The sequence below is a fragment of the Papio anubis genome, chromosome 16 (assembly GCF_008728515.1).
Source record: "Papio anubis isolate 15944 chromosome 16, Panubis1.0, whole genome shotgun sequence".
NCBI classification, from domain to species: Eukaryota; Metazoa; Chordata; class Mammalia; order Primates; family Cercopithecidae; genus Papio; species Papio anubis.
In genome coordinates this window covers 74180741-74198939 of record NC_044991.1, presented here as the reverse complement: position 1 = coordinate 74198939, position 18199 = coordinate 74180741, and the positions used below count along the sequence as shown (strand labels likewise).

The 18199-nt window shown below is 46.4% G+C and overlaps 1 protein-coding gene across 3 annotated transcripts in view; it reads right to left on the bottom strand.

Moving 5' to 3' along the window:
- The window catches only part of EYA2 (EYA transcriptional coactivator and phosphatase 2), a 297682-nt gene that overhangs the window by 175212 nt on the left and 104271 nt on the right, over positions 1-18199 (bottom strand). For all 3 annotated transcript variants that reach the window (XM_003904648.2, XM_021920974.2, XM_009215985.4), the window contains exons 3-4: positions 14314-14359; positions 10077-10219 (exon numbers count right to left, since the gene is read on the bottom strand). In XM_003904648.2, coding sequence (XP_003904697.1) covers positions 10077-10219; positions 14314-14359 — 189 coding nt within the window. The remainder of the gene's footprint in view (positions 1-10076; positions 10220-14313; positions 14360-18199) is intronic.

Genomic DNA, 18199 nt, shown 5'->3' with positions numbered 1-18199 from the left:
TATGGCGATTCCTCAAGGATCTAGAACTAGATGTACCATATGACCCAGCCATCCCATTACTGGGTATATACCCAAAGGATTATAAATCATGCTGCTATAAAGACACATGCACACGTATGTTTATTGCGGCACTATTCACAATAGCAAAGACTTGGAATCAACCCAGATGTCCATCAGTGACAGACTGGATTAAGAAAATGTGGCACATATACACCATGGAATACTACGCAGCCATAAAAAAGGATGAGTTTGTGTCCTTTGTAGGGACATGGATGCAGCTGGAAACCATCATTCTTAGCAAACTATCACAAGAACAGAAAACCAAACACCGCATGTTCTCACTCATAGGTGGGAACTGAACAATGAGATCACTTGGACTCGGGAAGGGGAACATCACACACTGGGGCCTATCATGGGGAGGGGGGAGGGGGGAGGGATTGCACTGGGAGTTATACCTGATGTAAATGATGAGTTGATGGGTGCTGACGAGTTGATGGGTGCAGCACAGCAACAGGGCACAAGTATACATATGTAACAAACCTGCACGTTATGCACATGTACCCTAGAACTTAAAGTATAATAATAATAAAAAATAAATTTAAAAAAAAGAAAATTCCAATAGTACAAAAGGCATAAAGTATCTCTTCCTATCCCTGACCTCAAACCCCAGCTCTTCTGCCTATAGGCAACCACGATTACCAGCTTCATGGAACACAATTCACTTCCAGACAAGTTCTGTGCATATACCAGTTATGTATATAATATACATATGTAACGTATATATCTTTTTTGTTTGTTTGTTTTTTTTTTGAGACGGAGTCTCGCTCTGTCGCCCAGGCTGGAGTGCAGTGGCCGGATCTCAGCTCACTGCAAGCTCCGCCTCCCGGGTTTACGCCATTCTCCTGCCTCAGCCTCCCGAGTAGCTGGGACTACAGGCGCCCGCCACCTCGCCCGGCTAGTTTTTTTTTGTATTTTTGGTAGAGACGGGGTTTCACCATGTTAGCCAGGATGGTCTTGATCTCCTATGTAACGTATATATCTATTCCATCTTTTAAAAAATAAACTGGAGTATTCTATAAATTCTTCATTTTCTTTTTTTTTCTTTTACTGCTTCATAATATGTGATAATGATCATTCTTCATGAGCTTATAAAGTTCTTCCTTACTTTGTATTGATGGCTGTGTGACATTCTAATGTGTGGTTTCCCCATCATTTAACCAGTTTCCTATTCATTAACTTTTGGGTGGTTTTTAGATTTTATGACTCTAATTTAAGCTGCAGCAAATACACACATAACACACACACGCAGCAAATGTGTATATATACACACACACACACGCAGAAAATATATTTAACATATAGATGTACCTACATGCATATACATATGTATTTGCTGCAGCTTATAGTCATCACACCACACACACACATTTTGTGCACACGCGCAAGTCTTCTAGGTAAATTCCCAGTAGTTGGAATCACCGAGTCCAGGGCAAGAGCGTCTTAAATTTTCTTGCATGTTGCTGAATGGTGCTCCCTACATTGTAGGTGACATTCTCTCCAAGCACTGAGTGAGCCCTGCTTCTCCACAACCACACCAACTGTGTTATCAAACATTGCTTATCTCTGTCTATCTTATGGGTATAAAACAGTATCTCATTGCTGTTTAAAATTTCATTTCTTTCAAGAACACTTCCAGTTCTGCTGATGGTTTTCTTATTGAAATTACCTCCTTCTTACCCTGTCAACCCCACAAAAGAAGAGAATGCTTAGTAAGGTAAAAACAGATAGATTATGAGTCAGGAAATCTGGGCTGGAGTCCTAGATGGTTTGCTTCATTGATTGGTGACCTCGAAAGTTTCTCCTGCAACCCCAGGTTGGAGGCCTCCTTTCTTGTGAAATGATGGGTTGTTAGGAAATTAAAGAGGAAAGAAGGAACACATAAAGGCTCTGAACGAAGTAATTAAAGCACACATCTCTTTTGTCCTCACATCAGTCTCACGAAACAGGCAATATAGTACTTCTCTCATTTTAAAGATGTGGGAATTGAGATTGCCCATCCATTGGACTGGGGTCTTGCAATTGGCAGATAACTCTGAAGTCAAGGTTCCTTATCTTGATGCTTCTCAATAATAGGTGTGAGGGGTTTTAAGCCATTGAGGTGCCAGACTTTAGTAACAACAATGATGGCAGCAACAAGCAATATTTCTACAGCACCTTCTTTTTGCTCAGTCCACCAGGAGTGGTTAACGTTGCATTGGGTACAGTCGGCCTCACTGTGCACCTAAAGTAAAATCTAAACTCTGCAGTGCAGTGACCCCCAAGGCCCTGTGTGGGCTCTGCCCACCCCTCCGACCTCACTGCCTTTCCTGGGCTCCTTCGCTTACTTTGCTCAAGCCATATGCTCAGACACTGTTTATTTTAGTGAGGGGATAGAAAGCCGAAATCAGAAATATCACTGCTTGCTCAGCCAGTTCCCTGATGATGAAATCCAGGTTGATGCCAGTTTTTACTATTACAATCCAAGATGAAATGTACATACTTCCTCCAGCAGTGTCACAGTGTTTGTCTTGGTTGGATACAAGACAGAAATTGCTGCATCTAAGGATGCCTACATTGTCCATTTTAAATAGATAGAGACAAACTTCAACAATGTCTTTGGACTCAAAGCCTTTGCATATGTTGCTTCCTCTGCCTGGAACCCACACCTCCCTCTTCTCTATTAGGCAAATATTGTTTGCCTAGAAAGGCCTTCTATGACCTAAGTCAGCCCTGAGTAGCATGCCGTTCTCCTGCCTGGCACTCATCCCAGTTCACTGCTGACTCTGCTCTCTGTTTAGGCTGGAGGCTCCAGGAGGGAAGGGCTGGGTCCCTCTTGTACCCTGAAGTCTCCCCATATGTGGCTCCCTGTCTTGCACATAGTAGGTGCTCAAAAACTGGTGAATGAATGACTATGAAAGAAAAGAAAATAAAGTTTTTCACCTCTTCTTTTGTTTGCTGAAGTGGTTGGATCATAAAATTCTAATCCATGAGAAAAAGAAGAGAATATGAAAATGGCAAAGGTGCACGAGGGCCTTCATCCTGTAAGTCTGTTGTCCAGACTGCAGTCCATGTATCAGTCACAAATTCAGAATGAGAAAGTCAGACACTGAGAAGTAAACATGCAGAAACTTTTGCAGCAACTTGGCATTGTTCTGACATCTAAGGCCATTTGTCCAGACTTGTATTTAGTATGCTTTTAAAACATTTTAATTTGGCCTGGTACGGTGGCTCATGCCCGTAATCCCAGCACTTTGGGAGGCCGAGGTGGGCGGATCACTTGAGGTCAGGAGTTCAAGACCAGGCTGGCTAACATGGCGAAACCCCATCTCTACTAAAAATACAAAAATTAACTGGGTGTGGTGGTGCACACCTGTAATCCCAGCTACTCAGGAGTCTGAGGCACGAGAATTGCTTGAAACTAGAAGGTGGAGGTTGCAGTGAGCTGAGATCACGCTACTGCACCCCAGCCTGGGCTACAGAGTGAGGCTTCATCTCAAATAAATAAATAAATACATATTTTAATTTGATTTTTCTAGCAATTCATTTTATTTTATGAAAATATTAGTCCATAGTGGAATGGCAATTAAAAAGCAAAAACCTGAAAACTGGTCTTTTAAACCAGATGGAGAAACATTGCTCTAAGAGATTGTGTTCAAAGGAAATCTGGTCACGGTTTGGCCCAGAGGCAGACTGATCTCATCAGACCTCCTGCTCCCCAGGCATCTCTGATGACTATCTTCATAGCAAAGAGAAAGAGGCCTCCGAAAAGGTGCTCGTGAACTATCTGCAAGTTCCACTGGCTTCCGCTCATGGAAGTACCAAAGTGAGTGTGTGGATTTCAGAGAGGGTGTCAAAACCAGACAGCCACTAAGTATTCATTCACTCCTTCACAACTATTAGCTCAGCACCTGCAACAGGCCAGGAGATACAGATCTTGATGCTGGAGATACTGTAGTGGTTGGAGCTTACATGCTAGTGGGAAGAGAATGACAGTAGAAAAACAAATAAAAACCCACAGTAGAGGAGAAGCATACGAAATACTTTTTGGGTAACACAAGAGACAACATGACTGGCTCCCAGACTCCCTGGCACGCTCAGCGGCACACACTTTTCCCTTCCATCTTATGAACCTCACACTAACACAATTCTCCAAACATGATTAAATCTTTTGGACTCCATTTAGAGTCTTATGGTGCTAAAAAGAAGAATGAAGCAGGGAAGGAGGTGGCAAAGTTGGTCAAGGGGAGTTGGGATTTGAAATTTCAAACAGAGTGATCCGGAAAGGTCCCATGGAGGATGAGGAAGAGGTCCCATGGAGGAAGAGACATTTGAACAAAGACCTGAAGGATGCAAAGGAGCAAGATTCGTGGATACCCGAAGGAATACCTGTCCAGGCAGAGGGAAGGCATGTGCAAAGGTCCTGAGGCAGAAGCGTACTTGGTATGTTGGATGAATTAACAGCAAGGAAGCCAGTGAGGCTGGAGTGGGGAGAGGGTGAGTGATGAGGTCAGAAAGATCATCAAGATGGGGATGGGGCAAAGATACTGCCGTGGAAAACCTTTGGCTTTGATCCTGAGAGGGGCCCCGGAGGGATCTGAGCAGAGGAGAGACAGGAGATGGGTCGTGTTTAAAATATCAACAGCCCCCTGAGCAGGTGCTCAGTGATGTGAATTCTGGATCAGCCCATGGCACTTGGCACAGTCCAGAGTCCTCGTTTCCTGTCCTGGCTCTGGGATATCACTGAGGCAGGTGCCCTCTGCTTTCCAAGCCTCAGTTTCCTCATGACTACAATGAGGGTTTTGGACCAAATGAGCGCTTCCCTATCTTCAATGTTGTGCACCATTTGCTTAGTTTTCCCGTATCCCAGCACCATCCATATAATGATTCATTTCATGTTATTTTTAAACATCAGGCCAGGCATGGTGGCTCATGCCTGTAATTCCAGCACTTTGAGAGGCCGAGGCAGACAGATCATTTGAAGCCAGGAGTTCAAGACCAGCCTGGGAAACATGGTGAAACTAAAAATACAAAAAATACAAAAAATTAGCTGGGTGTGGTGGCACACATATGTAATCCCAGCTATTCAGGAGGCTGAGGCAGGAGAATTGCTTGAACGTGGGAGGCAGAGGTTGCAGTGTGCCGAGATCATGCCACTGCACTCCAGCCTGGGTGACAGGGACAGACTGCGTCTCAAAAAAAAAAAAAAAAAAAAAAAAAATCGACTCAATTTTAAAACTATTTGCTTGCCTTAAGCAATAATGACTAAGGAATCACAGGTTCCATATATATATATATACACACACACACACACACATATAAACACACACATATATAGATATAAAATACATATTAAAATAAATATATAACTACATTTTTTTTGGAGACAGGATTTCACTCTGTCACCCAGGCTGGAGTGCAGTGGCACACTCACGGCTCACTGCAGCCTCGACCTCCCAGGCTCAAGTGATCCTCCCATCTCAGCCTCTCTAGTAGCTGGGACCACGTGTGTGCCACCACGCCCGGTAGTTCTGGAGACTCAGCACCCAGAGGCTTTGAAGCTTCCATCTTCAGCCTGCTGGAATCGGAGCCCACCAAGCCTGAAGAAACCCAGGAGGAAGGACCACATGAGAGGGAGGCCCCAGTGTGCCATCGAGGCAGCCCCAGCCCACCTGCTGGCTGAGCACAGCAGCGTGAGAGGGACTGCGGGAGACCAGCAACAGGCCCACCTGGCCAGCCCACAGAAATAATTCGTCAGTGTTGTTTTAAGCCACTAAGTTCTGGAGTGGCTTTTTACACAGTCAGAGACAACAAAAATTCTTTACCATTATCCAGGATAGTGAAGAATGGTTATAACCCACGACCCAGAAATTCCTCTCGTAGGTTTCCACCCCTGGGAAACGCACAAAGATGCTGATCGCAGCATCCTATGTAATGAGAAACAAAGCCCTAAAAGACTATCTAAAGAATGAGTAAATAAATTACGGTGCTGTCAAGTAGTGGAATATTATACAGTAGTGAAAATGAATGAACTACAGCTACTTGTATGAATATGGATACATTTTACAGACATAATGTTGGGTGGAAAAAGCAAGTTACAAAAGAATCTGTACTAAAAGACACAATATAGGTAAATTTTAAAAAATGCTTAAAATACTCTACACTAAAGGTCAGCAAACTCCAGCCCATAGGCCAAATGTGATCTGCTGTTCATTTTTGTAAATAAAGTTTTTTGAGACATAGACAGCCATTCGTTTATGCTTTGTCTATGGCTGCTTTCATGATACAATGGCAGAGTTGAGTGGTTGAGATAGAGACTGTGTAGTCTGCTGAGACAAAAATATTTACTATGTGGCTCTTTATAGAAAAAGTTTGCTGATCTCTTCTACATAAAGAAGTGCAGGGGAATGATAAACATGAAATTTGGGGGCACAGGAATCTTTGAGAGGAAAGGAAGGCCACCTCCCTTTATTTTTTGAATTGAACGGTCAGTTCATAGGTGTCGTAGTGTTACTCTACTATGTGTGTCTTTAATATTGCATAATAAATTGAGAAAAAAATACTCAATACTCTGTCCTTGTCTCTAGTTTGCTCAATTGTGTTATTTCCTGCAGCTATTTAAACAAAGTAAATAGCACTATTTGCCAAGGAGCAATGAAAAAAGTTTCCTGACAAGATTCAACAAGGTTTGTCCAGACGATGAGCAAACACGGCTTGCTCAGGCACAGGCAGATATAAAGGGAAACGGCTTTTCATCCACCTGTTATTGTTCAGTGACATGGACATTCTGTGTGCGTGTGTGTGTGTGTGTGTGTGTGTGGCAGCCTCGCTTCTACTGGGACAGGTGACATTTGTTGAGCATTTCTCTTGGGGTGGGCCCTGGTGAGGAAGCCCTTCATCTAGATCAGGGTCATGGACCAAATCTGGTCCACTGCCCGTTTGTGTAAATAAAGTTTTATTGGAACGCAGATACACACATTAGTTTACATATGGTCTGGCTACTTTCATGCCACAATGGCAGAGCTGAGTAGTTGTGATAAAGATCATATGGATCACAAAGTAGAAAATATTTACGACCTGCACCTTTACAGAAGAAGTTAGCCAATCCCTGGTGTAGATGATCTCATTTAACCCCCCCAGCAATCATGAGAGGGGTAGACTTAGTATTACTCCCATTGTATGAACGTGAAAACTGAGGTTTAAGGAGGGGAGGCTGCTCCCTCAGAGTCTTGCAGCCTGCAACAGGCAAGGGCAGGATGTGAATCCGGGCAGCGCAGTTCCAGGACATGTGCTCTTATCATCTACACTGTATTATCCAGGAACAGATGCTCCAAAAGTAACTGAGACAGTAAAATAACTTTGCACCAAATTGATTTCCTTCTGATGCCATGTTTTGTCTGGGAACAGGGCTAGTTTTCTCTTTTATGTGAAAAAGAATATGGCTTCATTTTTCTTGGCTCTCAGCCAAGCAGGGTAACTTATGTGTGATTGTATTCTAAGCCTTCTAGCACAGGAGGGGAAGAAAGTTAGAAAAGATGTCCACACCTGTTGGCCAAGGTCTGTCATAGGTAATCCCCCAGGATTTACAGAATGCACAGCCAGGCGTCGGAACCCCACGGGTGAGGGCTCGGGGTCCAGAGCCAGGCTACCCGGGCTTAATTCTACCTCTGCCACCAACCAGCTGGGTGACCTTGGGTAAATTATTTAACCTCTCTGAGTCTCTGTTTCTTTATCGCTCAAGGGAGGATAATGAGGTGACCTTCCTCGTAGGGTTGAGGTGGGGATTAAAGGAATTAGTGGAAATAAACCAATGTGAGTGACAGGAAGTCAACGATGGTGACGATTACTAAGCCTGGTCTGATGCCTCGACAGGACCTATCAATTCCGCCTCTAGAGTTGCTCTTGATTCTGTCTACATGTGTCTGTCCACTGCCATGGCCTCGCCCCAGGCCTCTAACACTTCCTGCTCCAGGCTTCATCTGTCTCCCAACCGGCCTTCCTGCTTCTCTTCCTGATTACATCTGAGCCAGACACACCACAGCAGCCAGTATGATCTTTAAAATCTAGGCTGGGCACGGTGGCTCATGCCTGTCATTGCAGCACTTTGGGAAGCAGAGATAGGAGGATTGCTTGAGGCCAGAAGTTCAAGACCAGCCTGGGCAACAAAGTGAGACCCTGTCTCTACAAAAAAAAATAAAAAATATTAGCCAGGGGAGGTAGTGAGTGCCTGTAGTCCCAGCTACTCATGAGGGTGAGGGAGGAGGATTGCTTGAGCCTGGGAGGTAGAGGGTGCAGTGAGCTATGATTGCACCATGGCACTCCAGCCTGGAAGACAGAGCCAGACTCTGTCTCTAAAAATAATAAAAATAAGAATAAAAATTTAAAAAACCCCACGTAAGTTGTATCCTACTACCCACTGCTTACAAACCCTCTAGTGGCTTCCTGTCTCACTTGGAACAGAACCCCAAATCTTTCCTGGGCCTCGGAGGCCCCGCCCACCTCACTCACCTCATCTCCCATCGTGCTCCAGCCATTGGTCTTCTCAGAACTGCCAAGTTCCTCCCCATTCCCAGGGGCTGCCCCTCTGCCTGGATGCTCTCCTGTCTATGCCTGCACATGGCCCTCTCTCAGTTCTCAGCTGAATTCGTTCCTTATTTAAAGGCCTTTCCCGGCCCTAGAACCTAAAACAAGTCTCTGCTTCCTTTATGCCGTGCATGATAATTTGAAATTACACATACAGATTTAAAAATCTGGGGCCAGGTACAGCGTAGTTTCTTCCTGCCTCCTTTTCCTTTGTGAACCACCCCTTCCTCACCTTCAGATCCGTTGTTTTGGGTGAGGCTGACCTGACCCCTGGTTCTGTGGGTGGACATGTGGCCAAATATGGCCACCCACAGCACCTGTCTTCTTGGATGGATGTAGGAGTCCAGTAGAGAAATTCCTGGGACTCTGCGGGAAGTCCTAGACAGTGGGGGCTCTCTTTTTGGGGGGGCACTGCAACCTGAAACTTCCAGGGCTGTCTTTGCCACCACAGTGGGAGAGACTGCCTGAGCCTGAGGTCCACAGAAAGGGAAGCAGAGGCTGAGTCCTGATATCATTCCTTGAGGACCTGGACCCAGGCCTGCCTGAAGCCAGTGCCCTAGGTTTTTCCAGCTACATAGGCAATAAACTCTTGTTTCCTCCAGCTGATTAGCTTGGGTTTCTGTCACTTGCTACTAAAAGGGCTTTGGTTAAGATATCAGCTAGGAGGGGAGGGAACAGCATGACTCAAGGCCAGAGGCAAGGGCAGGTGGGCATGGACGGTGAGCCAGGTTCGCAAGTCTTCGGTTCTTAGCTGTAAGATGTGAACAGTCAAGGGTGGGAGGTCTGTTGTTTCTGCCCCGTCCCCCACCACATCCATTTCTCCTTCTCCCAATACAACCACTCTGTTTTCCTTTAAGAACACCACCCCTCCTGCATAGACAATCCACAGGCTTCAGCTTCCTCATCTCCATCACCCTGTTCTCCTTGCCTTGCTATAAGCATCGTCACATGGCCCAATTTGGGCCAATGAGGGCCAATATGCGATTCTGTTGGAACTTCTGGGAAAGATGAGCTCTCCTTCCACTAGGCATTTGGAGCTAAAAGGATGCAAACCTTGAGTGGACAGGCACCATCTTTGCTGTCATGCAGGGAGAACTTGCTGGGAGCATCTGAAGATGGAAAGAGACTTACTCCTCGTGATGACACTTTAGCACCTAGATCCAGCCATACCTGATGAGGGTTGTATCCACAGATCTCTCAGTATGCAAATCATTCAGTTCCGATTTTCCCTAAACCAGGTTAGGTTCAACTTCCAATTCTTGCCATCAAAAAGGGTCTTCATATTATAGTCTATAGAATTTGAACCATATTTAAAGTGTTACTCTTTTCCCTTTATCTCTAATCCAGAATCAGGTTGGTTGTGTTTATCAATCCACATTTAGCTGAGACAACAGTGCAGAACAAAGACCATGATTTGGGGACCAGAGGAGGAGAGTAAGGACTTGTTTGCTACTCACTGTAGGAAGGGATTCCATAGGCTTGTGCTGGAGGTGGGTAAGCTGTATAGGGGGTAGCCTGCTGGATCCCCGCACTGTACTGCGTCTGGCCGTAGGCTGCCATGGCTGTGGAAGGCTGGCTGGGGAGGACACGTGGGCAAGATCTGTGTGGAAAGAGAGAAGATTAAATCTCCAAGCCCAGTCTGGCACCCCTTCTTCCTTATCTTGATATCAACACCCCCATTTTTCTTTGGGGTTCTGCTCTTTCCAGAGCAGAGGCAACGTACATGTTCACCAAATTCCATTTCATTTTCCTCTTCCAGGGAAGCAGGAAGATTACATTTTCTGTCTCCTGTACAGTCAGATTCAGCTGTGTCACTGGGTTCAGCCCCATAGAATGTAAATAGATATGCTGTAAGCCACTCGCAGGCCTGGCCAATGAACACATCCCCTGCAACACTCCTGTCCTTTCTCCTCTTTTGACAGCAACTGTGGAGGGCACAGGTTAAGACAGCAACTGTGGAGGGCACATATTCCATAATATGGAAACACTCTGGATCCCTGAGTCAGCTTGTGGAGGAGAGAGAGCTGCCCTGGAGGGTTTCACCCCATCCACATTGGACTTCATGTGAGTAAGAAACAAACCTTTGTTGTGTGAAGACACTGAGATGTCGAGGTTTACTGATTACTATAGCATAGCCTATCCTACCCCGATTGTCCTAATTTAGATACCTTCTCAATTGACTGCAGCTTTAACAGGGCTGTCAATCAAGATGTCTTGCTCTTAGCTAAGGGGTGGGGACATGATGCAAGATCTTCCAATCAGACTCTGTCTTGAGAATTTAAATCCTCCATATTGCTTGAATGCTGAATCTGTCCTATTCTTAATCTCTCTCAAGGCCTGATTATTTCATTTATGTTTTGAGCTACTCCAGATATTCCCCCAAAAGTTCTTTTAGACTTTTATCAGCCAGAGTTGATTTCTGTTGCTTGCAACCAAAGACCACAAATGGGTTCTCTACTCCACGGAGAACAACAGGTTCTATAATGGGCTAGGATGTGGGGTTCCCTACTTAAGATATTTGTACTGTGGGTGCTGCCAAGCACTGTGTGTTTTTCACTAAGAGTTGGGAATTATGTCACATGCAGCTGGTATGTACATTATATCTCACGGATGCTCTTATGAAATCCCTGGGGTGGAGGCTCTTATCTCTCCTGGTTTAGAGATGAGGAAACCAAAGCTCAGAGAGCTGAAAACACAGCTACAAAGTGGTAAATATAGAGCTTAAACGAAGGAGTCTGACTGCAGAGCCCATGCTTGGAACCATGAATCTGCTATTTCTCACAGGACTGGGATTCATCCAGCCCTGCAGATAGCAATAAATAAAGTCCAGGTGAGTTGTTCAAACACAAAGGGAGCAAAATGGTGGCCTAGGGGCCACATCCAGTCCACAGATCCATGGATATAATTTCTTTGGCCACTGAAGTTATTTTTTTTTTTCCTAATTTGAAATTGTTGCTAATATTTGAAAACCAGGTTACACGCACACATACACACACACATGCACACACACGCAGGCATGCACACACACACGCTCGCTTTGTCTCCCTTCTCTTGAAAACCAGGTGCTTCAGCATACCTGGATCTGCACTCCTGTGTGGTGCTATCAATAAGCTGGATTTGAGCAGCAGCCACTTCTTGAGACCGAATCACACCCTGTCTGCAACAATCCCTACAAGGGCCACTTCCCTTAGCGGTAAAGGTAGTCAATTCTCATGCCTACGTGCCAGGCACTGTCCTAGTTACTTCATGTGAATCGGCTCATTTAAACTCCACCACAACTATGACAAGTCTTGGAGGTAATTTCTGTTTCTATCCCCATTTTACAGGTAAGAAGACAGAGGCAGAAAGGTGAATAACACGTCACAAGCACACGGCTGATACAGAATTTGAACCCTGGCTCCAGAGGCCACATCCTTAACCCCTCCGCTCTGCCATCCTCCCCCAGACACCACAACTATCATGCGTCTAACTATCATAACCGGGTTAAGCGTACAGGTAAATGTTGATGAGATTCCCCAATCTGTGTCTGATTCCATTTTGGTTATGTGACATCACTTTCGTTAAAGCCTGTTTGCTTCCAGAGTTCCTCCTCCACCTGAGGCCTCATAGCAGGTGAATGCAAAAGTTTATGGAATTATAAACAGATGTCCCTTATCCCCGTCTTTCTTTTTGACTACTGCCATGATAAAGGGTTATTTGGGGGGAACCTGTTGCAAAATGCATAAGAAACTCATTTGAGCTGGAGATGTCAGCCCCAGTCCTGGAAAGCGTCTCATTCATCAATATTTTGGCTCTCTGGGGCACTCAGAAGCATGCAACCTGCAGAGCAGACAGCCTTATTTGAAAATGTTCCCAATTCACACCCTTCCTTAGAAGAGAAATAGAAGCTGGAGACCCAAGCCGATCAACTCCTGCTTGCCATCAAAACCCATTCAAGTGGCTCAGATTAAACAGGGGCTCAAGTTAAAACCCAGAGGAAGGATGGTGGAGCTTTCTAACTCTGAGGCCTTAAAAAAGTTAGGTAGATTTAACAGTCCTCGGTTGCTACTAATACTCCCCAAAACATTTTCTGGAGGGAAAGGAGGGCAAAGAAAATGCCTTCCTTATCAACAGCTGCTCCAATGTTGGAGAAGGATGATTTCCAGATGCTGAGGAGCTCACCACCTGGCCTGAGGGGCACCCAGGGCATGGCATGCAGCAGCGGGCTCAGGATGGCTGCTCCCAAGGGCAGCACCCAAAGGGCTCTGGGCAAGGCCATTCCAGCACTGAGCTCCCACTGCCCCAGCGTGTGCCTGTGGTGGAGCATTTACGGCACCAGGTTGAGATCTCTGATTTCCTGGTTTATCTCTCCCACTAGACTAGCTCTCCAGGGACAGAGACTGCATCTCATCCATCTCCGAGTTGCCAGGGCTCATGTGGGGTTAGGTACTGAGGAGTGATATGTGAGTGGTAGAGGAGGAAGAAAGCATGCATGCACGCGTATGTTCATTGCAGCACTATTTACAACAGCTAAGACATGGAATCATCCCAAATGCCCATCAATGACAGACTGGATAAAGAAAATGTGGTACATGTACACCCTATGCAGCCATTTAAAAGGACATATGCAGCCATTTAAGAGGAACAAGATCATGTCCTTTGCAGGGATACAGATGAAGCTGGAAACCCTTATCCTCAGCAAACTAACACAGGAACAGAAAACCAAACACTGCGTGTTCTCACTTATAAGTGGGAGCTGAACAATGAAAACACATGGACACAGGGAGGGGTACAAACACACACTGTGGCCTGTTGGGGGAGGGCAGGGGACAGGGAGAGCATCACGAAGAATAGCTAATGCATGCGAGTTTAATACCTAGGTGATAGGTTGACAGGTGCAGCAAATCACCATGGCACATGTTTACCTATGTAACAAACCTGCATGTTCTGCATGTGTATACTGGAACTTAAAATAAAATAAAGAAATGATGAAAGCAGGAAGGGGAAAAAGGAGAGAGAGGTGGAGAGAAAAGGATGAGGGACAAAAGGGGAATGAAGAGAGGAAGGGAAAGAGAAAAAGGGAGAGAGAAATAAGGATAGAAAGAAGGGAGCCTGTAATCCCAGCTACTTGTGAGGCCGAGGCAGAATTGCTTGAACCCGGTAGGCAGAGGTTGCAGTGAGCCGAGATTGTGCCACTGCACTCCAGCCTGGATGACAGAGCAAGACACTGTGTTGGGGTGAGGGGGAAGGAAAGAAGGGAGGTTGAAAAGAAGGGAAAGGAAAGGAATGAGGAAAGGAGAGAGAAAGACGGGGGGGGGGGGGGGAAAGGAAGGAAGAAATTGAGAAATTTCCTATGCATGGGAAAGGAGAGGAAGGGGAGAAAGAAAAGAATTTTTAAAAAAGAATGAAGAGAAGAAAGAAGAAAATAATAGCTAAGACTCTGAGGACACTCTGCTCCAGGCCCCATTTTAAGTGTGTTTTACCTGCTTTTGCTGTTTCGTGGGGACAGGCAGCACGACTGTCCCCCTCTCCCAGATGGGACGGCTCAGGCCCAGGGAGGTGGAGTGACTTGCTCAAGCTCACTCAGCTAGGAAGTGCTGCGGCTGGGATTCCTATTCAGGGAATCTGGCTCCAGGGCCCTTTCTCTCAACCTCTACCTTCCAAGAGAGAAGAAAAGGAGGGTGTGTGAGCAGGAGACAAGTGAATGGCACTCACCTGGAGAAGAGCTGGGACACTCTCAGGGGGGCTGATCTGGTGATGCCTGGAGGAGAAAAAGAAAAATTGGAAGGGTTTTAGCGACTAGGGTGATGTTCTGCAGAGGTGGTGAGTTTAGACACCACTTAAGCAGGAGCAGACTTGGAGGGGTGCTGCCCGCGGCTTTCTCCACCACAGATGCTTATCTGAGATGCCACATCTCAGCACTCTTCTTCTTGAGGAGTTCAGAACCCTTTCTAGGTGCGCTTTGTCTCCGGGCAATTAAGGAAAAATGACATATAAAGCATCCATAACATTTTGAAACGCCAGAGTAGGGTCCATTTCTCCATCTATGTACAGATGGAGAAACTGAGACAGAAGGAACGTGCTTGGGCCAGGTCACATGACTAGGCAGCAGCACAGCTGGGAAGTGGAACAAGCCGGTGCCATTTCCACTCCTGGATGGAAAACCGCTCCCTTCCCTCCTCAAAAGCAACCCCCAAGAACCCCAGCATGGCAGACATCGGTTGGCTTTGCTCATCCAACATCCATTTCCCTTCTTCTAATGACATCGCTTTGATGTTCCTCCCCTGCCTCCTCACTTCCAGTCCATGGGGTGCAGGTGCAGCTGGCCTCAACACTTTAGGGGAAGGAACCTCTTGGATCATCTCCTGAGCTCCACCTAGGGTGGTGGAGCAGAGAGATGGATGAGACTTGGGCTCCTGATGCAAGTACCTTACACCCAATCCCTCGGCATGCAATGTCCAATCATCGATGGGAGGCAATATGCAGGGGGTGATGAAAAGGTGACAGAGTTAAGCTGGGAGAGACATTTGCCAGAGGATAATTTCACATAGGGAGAGTGTACTGGGTAGTACTTTTGTGCTCCATCATCTTGAACAATGCAACTCAATGTCCTCACTGCAGAGTCCTGGACAAATTCTAGATAATGTGTGTACTGATGGCAACAGCGTCAACCTGCCAATGCCCACTCCCTGTTCTGTAGGGCAGCGGCCGTGTCATCATCGCACCCTAAGGCTGTGGCGCTCTGAGCCTGTCTCAGCCTCTGTGCTGGAGGCTCAGGAGACCAACGTGCACTTCCAACTCTGCCACTTCCTAGTTATGAGACTTCAGGCAGGTTGCCTCGATCTCTGGGCCTCAGAGCTCCCCCGCTCTGCAATGGGGTTGAAAATACTTATCTTGCAAGGACAGGAGAGGATGAAATGAGATGATGCTGATAGCCATCATTTACCCAGTGCTTTTTACGTGCCAAGCTCTCTTCTAAATTCTTTACCTGGATTAATTATTTGAATCCTCATAACCACCCTATGAGAAAGGTTCTATTCTCATCCTCTGATGAACAGCTGTAGGCACAGAGAGCTTAAGTAACTCACCCAAGGCCACACAGGAAGTATAGTGTGGATCTGTGACCTGAACCCAGGTGGTCTGGCTCTAGAGTCTGTCTTCTCAACCATGACACTACAGCTGACAATGACAGTCATTGTCATAAGAGCAACTGGCATTCACTTAGAGGTTGACTATGTGCCAGGCCCTTGTTAACTGCATATAGACAGGTTCTCACTGAGTCTTCACAACAGTGCTCTGAGCATGCAACGCTATTAACCCCATTGTACAGATGAAGAAACCAGGGCTCCAAAGGTCAAGTGCCTTGTTCAAGTCACACAGTCATGGGCAAGGGAACTGGGACTTGAACCCAAAAGCTGTGTGACTCCAAGGTCAACACTCTTAATTCCCTCCCTCTGGCTGAGCGAAATTCTGTTCAAGTCCCAAACCACTGGGGTCGGGGCGGGGGTGGTGGTCTTGAAGTTCATTTAGAGACTCATAACTGGAATTAAGAAAAGGAGAAGTGCCTATTTTATGATATACGATGGCAGCATGTATCGCCCATAGTAAGAAGGAATTGTGTAACACTTTTGTTGCAGGTACAGGTGTGAGAATGTGTTGTGTGTGCATGCGTGTGAGTTCAACAATGCAGAAATATATTTCGCATTATGTACCACATTCCAAGAAAAGGTTAGAACAGCAGCAGCCGAATGTCAAGGAAAGCCCCTGGCACACAGTAGGCGCTCACTCAATGCTGATTTCCCTACCCTGGGTTTGCTCCTAGGCGGGGTGTCCTGTACCCCATATCACCCCTTCTTCCTCCTCCCGCAGGGTTCAAGAATGAACTGTCTCATTCTGAAGCAGTCACAGTCTCATTCCTGGTAAAAGCCCATGACTTGAGTGCATTTAGTACTGCATAAGTTACTGAATTAAACATTTGGAATGTTTTCTTTCATAAATATATAAATATTCATAAAAATCTAAATCTATGGGAACAACATTCCTATGGGCTCGAATTAACTCGGCATTCCATAAATCGGAGGCAAGCGTCTTTTCTGCCAATCTCCATGGCATGATTTGCATGTTTGCCTCGCCCAGCTCCTTTTCAAGCTTCCACCCAGTTCCTCTGAATTGTTGAGCAACCTGCCTTCCCCAGGCAGACAGGTTCCCCTCCCCCACTACGCAGACCTGTAATACTCTCCCTTTCCCACCCCAGCAACCTCAGGAAGACTGTGAAAGCGAGAAACAGGCATTTGGAAGTGCAAAGAGATTTTCCTCTGGCAATTGTGTGATTTTTGAAAAACACAGGCTTTTTTCCTGTTGTCTGCTGGTATCAATCACATTTAACCTTTTCATGCCAGGACACCCGGGGGAATTGAGAAACTGGAGAGTGAGTGCTCCATGTGGAATGATCTTCTTCCTCCCTTTCTGCTTCCTTTCTCCATGGCTAGGGTGGTGTGGACTTCATTGATCATCTTTATCATTAATACACATGACAAGGCAGGGCTCTCTAGGCTCCTTCCCTGCTTTGGGAGCCTTGGACGGGACAGTGTCAAGGGTGGAGATTCTTTTCTTTGGCACAGAGGTGGGCAGGGACTGCCCGGGAGCAGAGAATGCCTTTCTTCTTCTTGTGCACTTGCTGGCGGTCCAGAGCTCTTAGTCCTCAGAGGTCACGTGGACCAGGAAGTCCACCCTGCAGGTGTTGTAGCCAAACGTCCGCACAGTACCAGGAAGTAGGTTTGACCAACTGGTGGTTGTGGGCAACGCCAGCCCTGGTGCGACAGGTGGAGGAGTGGGCATCACTGTCACAGCTGCAAGCAACAACGTGGTCTTCAGTGTAGGCCAGAATTTCTTTCAATGACCCCCAGGTGCCTGCATCACCATTTTCTTGATGTCCCTGTGCTCAATAGCTTTTTCTAGATGGCAGGTCAGATCCTGGACAGACACACTGAGGGTGGGGACACAGGAGGCTGTGTCAGCAAGCTTCCCATTCAGCTCATGAATGACCTTGCCACAGCCTTGGCAGTGCCACTGAATACACTCTGAGCAGTCTCATGGCCATCGCACCACAGCTTGCCAGAGGGACAGAGAGGGCACAGGCAGTGGTCACGAGTACCTTTATGATGCCATGGTTGTCATAGATCCTTTTGGGGGGACAAGCAGATGGCTTGCTGGAAATCTAGAGGGAGTAGGTCACCCCCATCTCGAACACAGGCCATCAGCACAAGGGACAGAGATGATGCCCCTTTGATACCACTCTTCAGGTGAGCCCCAAGCATCTCTAGGGTGATGAAGGCAACTTCTTCAGTGGCAGCAATGCCCCCTTTGGAATGTGGTGCCTGGCAGATGGAGATGGACTTCCCACTGATCATAGCTTTCTGCTCTCAACCTTGTTGGTGCCATTGAACTTGCCATGATGGATTCATATTGGATCATGTAGGCTATGAGGTCAAGGTCAATGGAGAAGTCATTGATGGCAACTTTGATCCACTTTGCTGGTAGTGAAAGCAGCTCTAATGACCTGGCGCCCAACAGAACCAAATCTGTTTTACTCTGAGCTTTG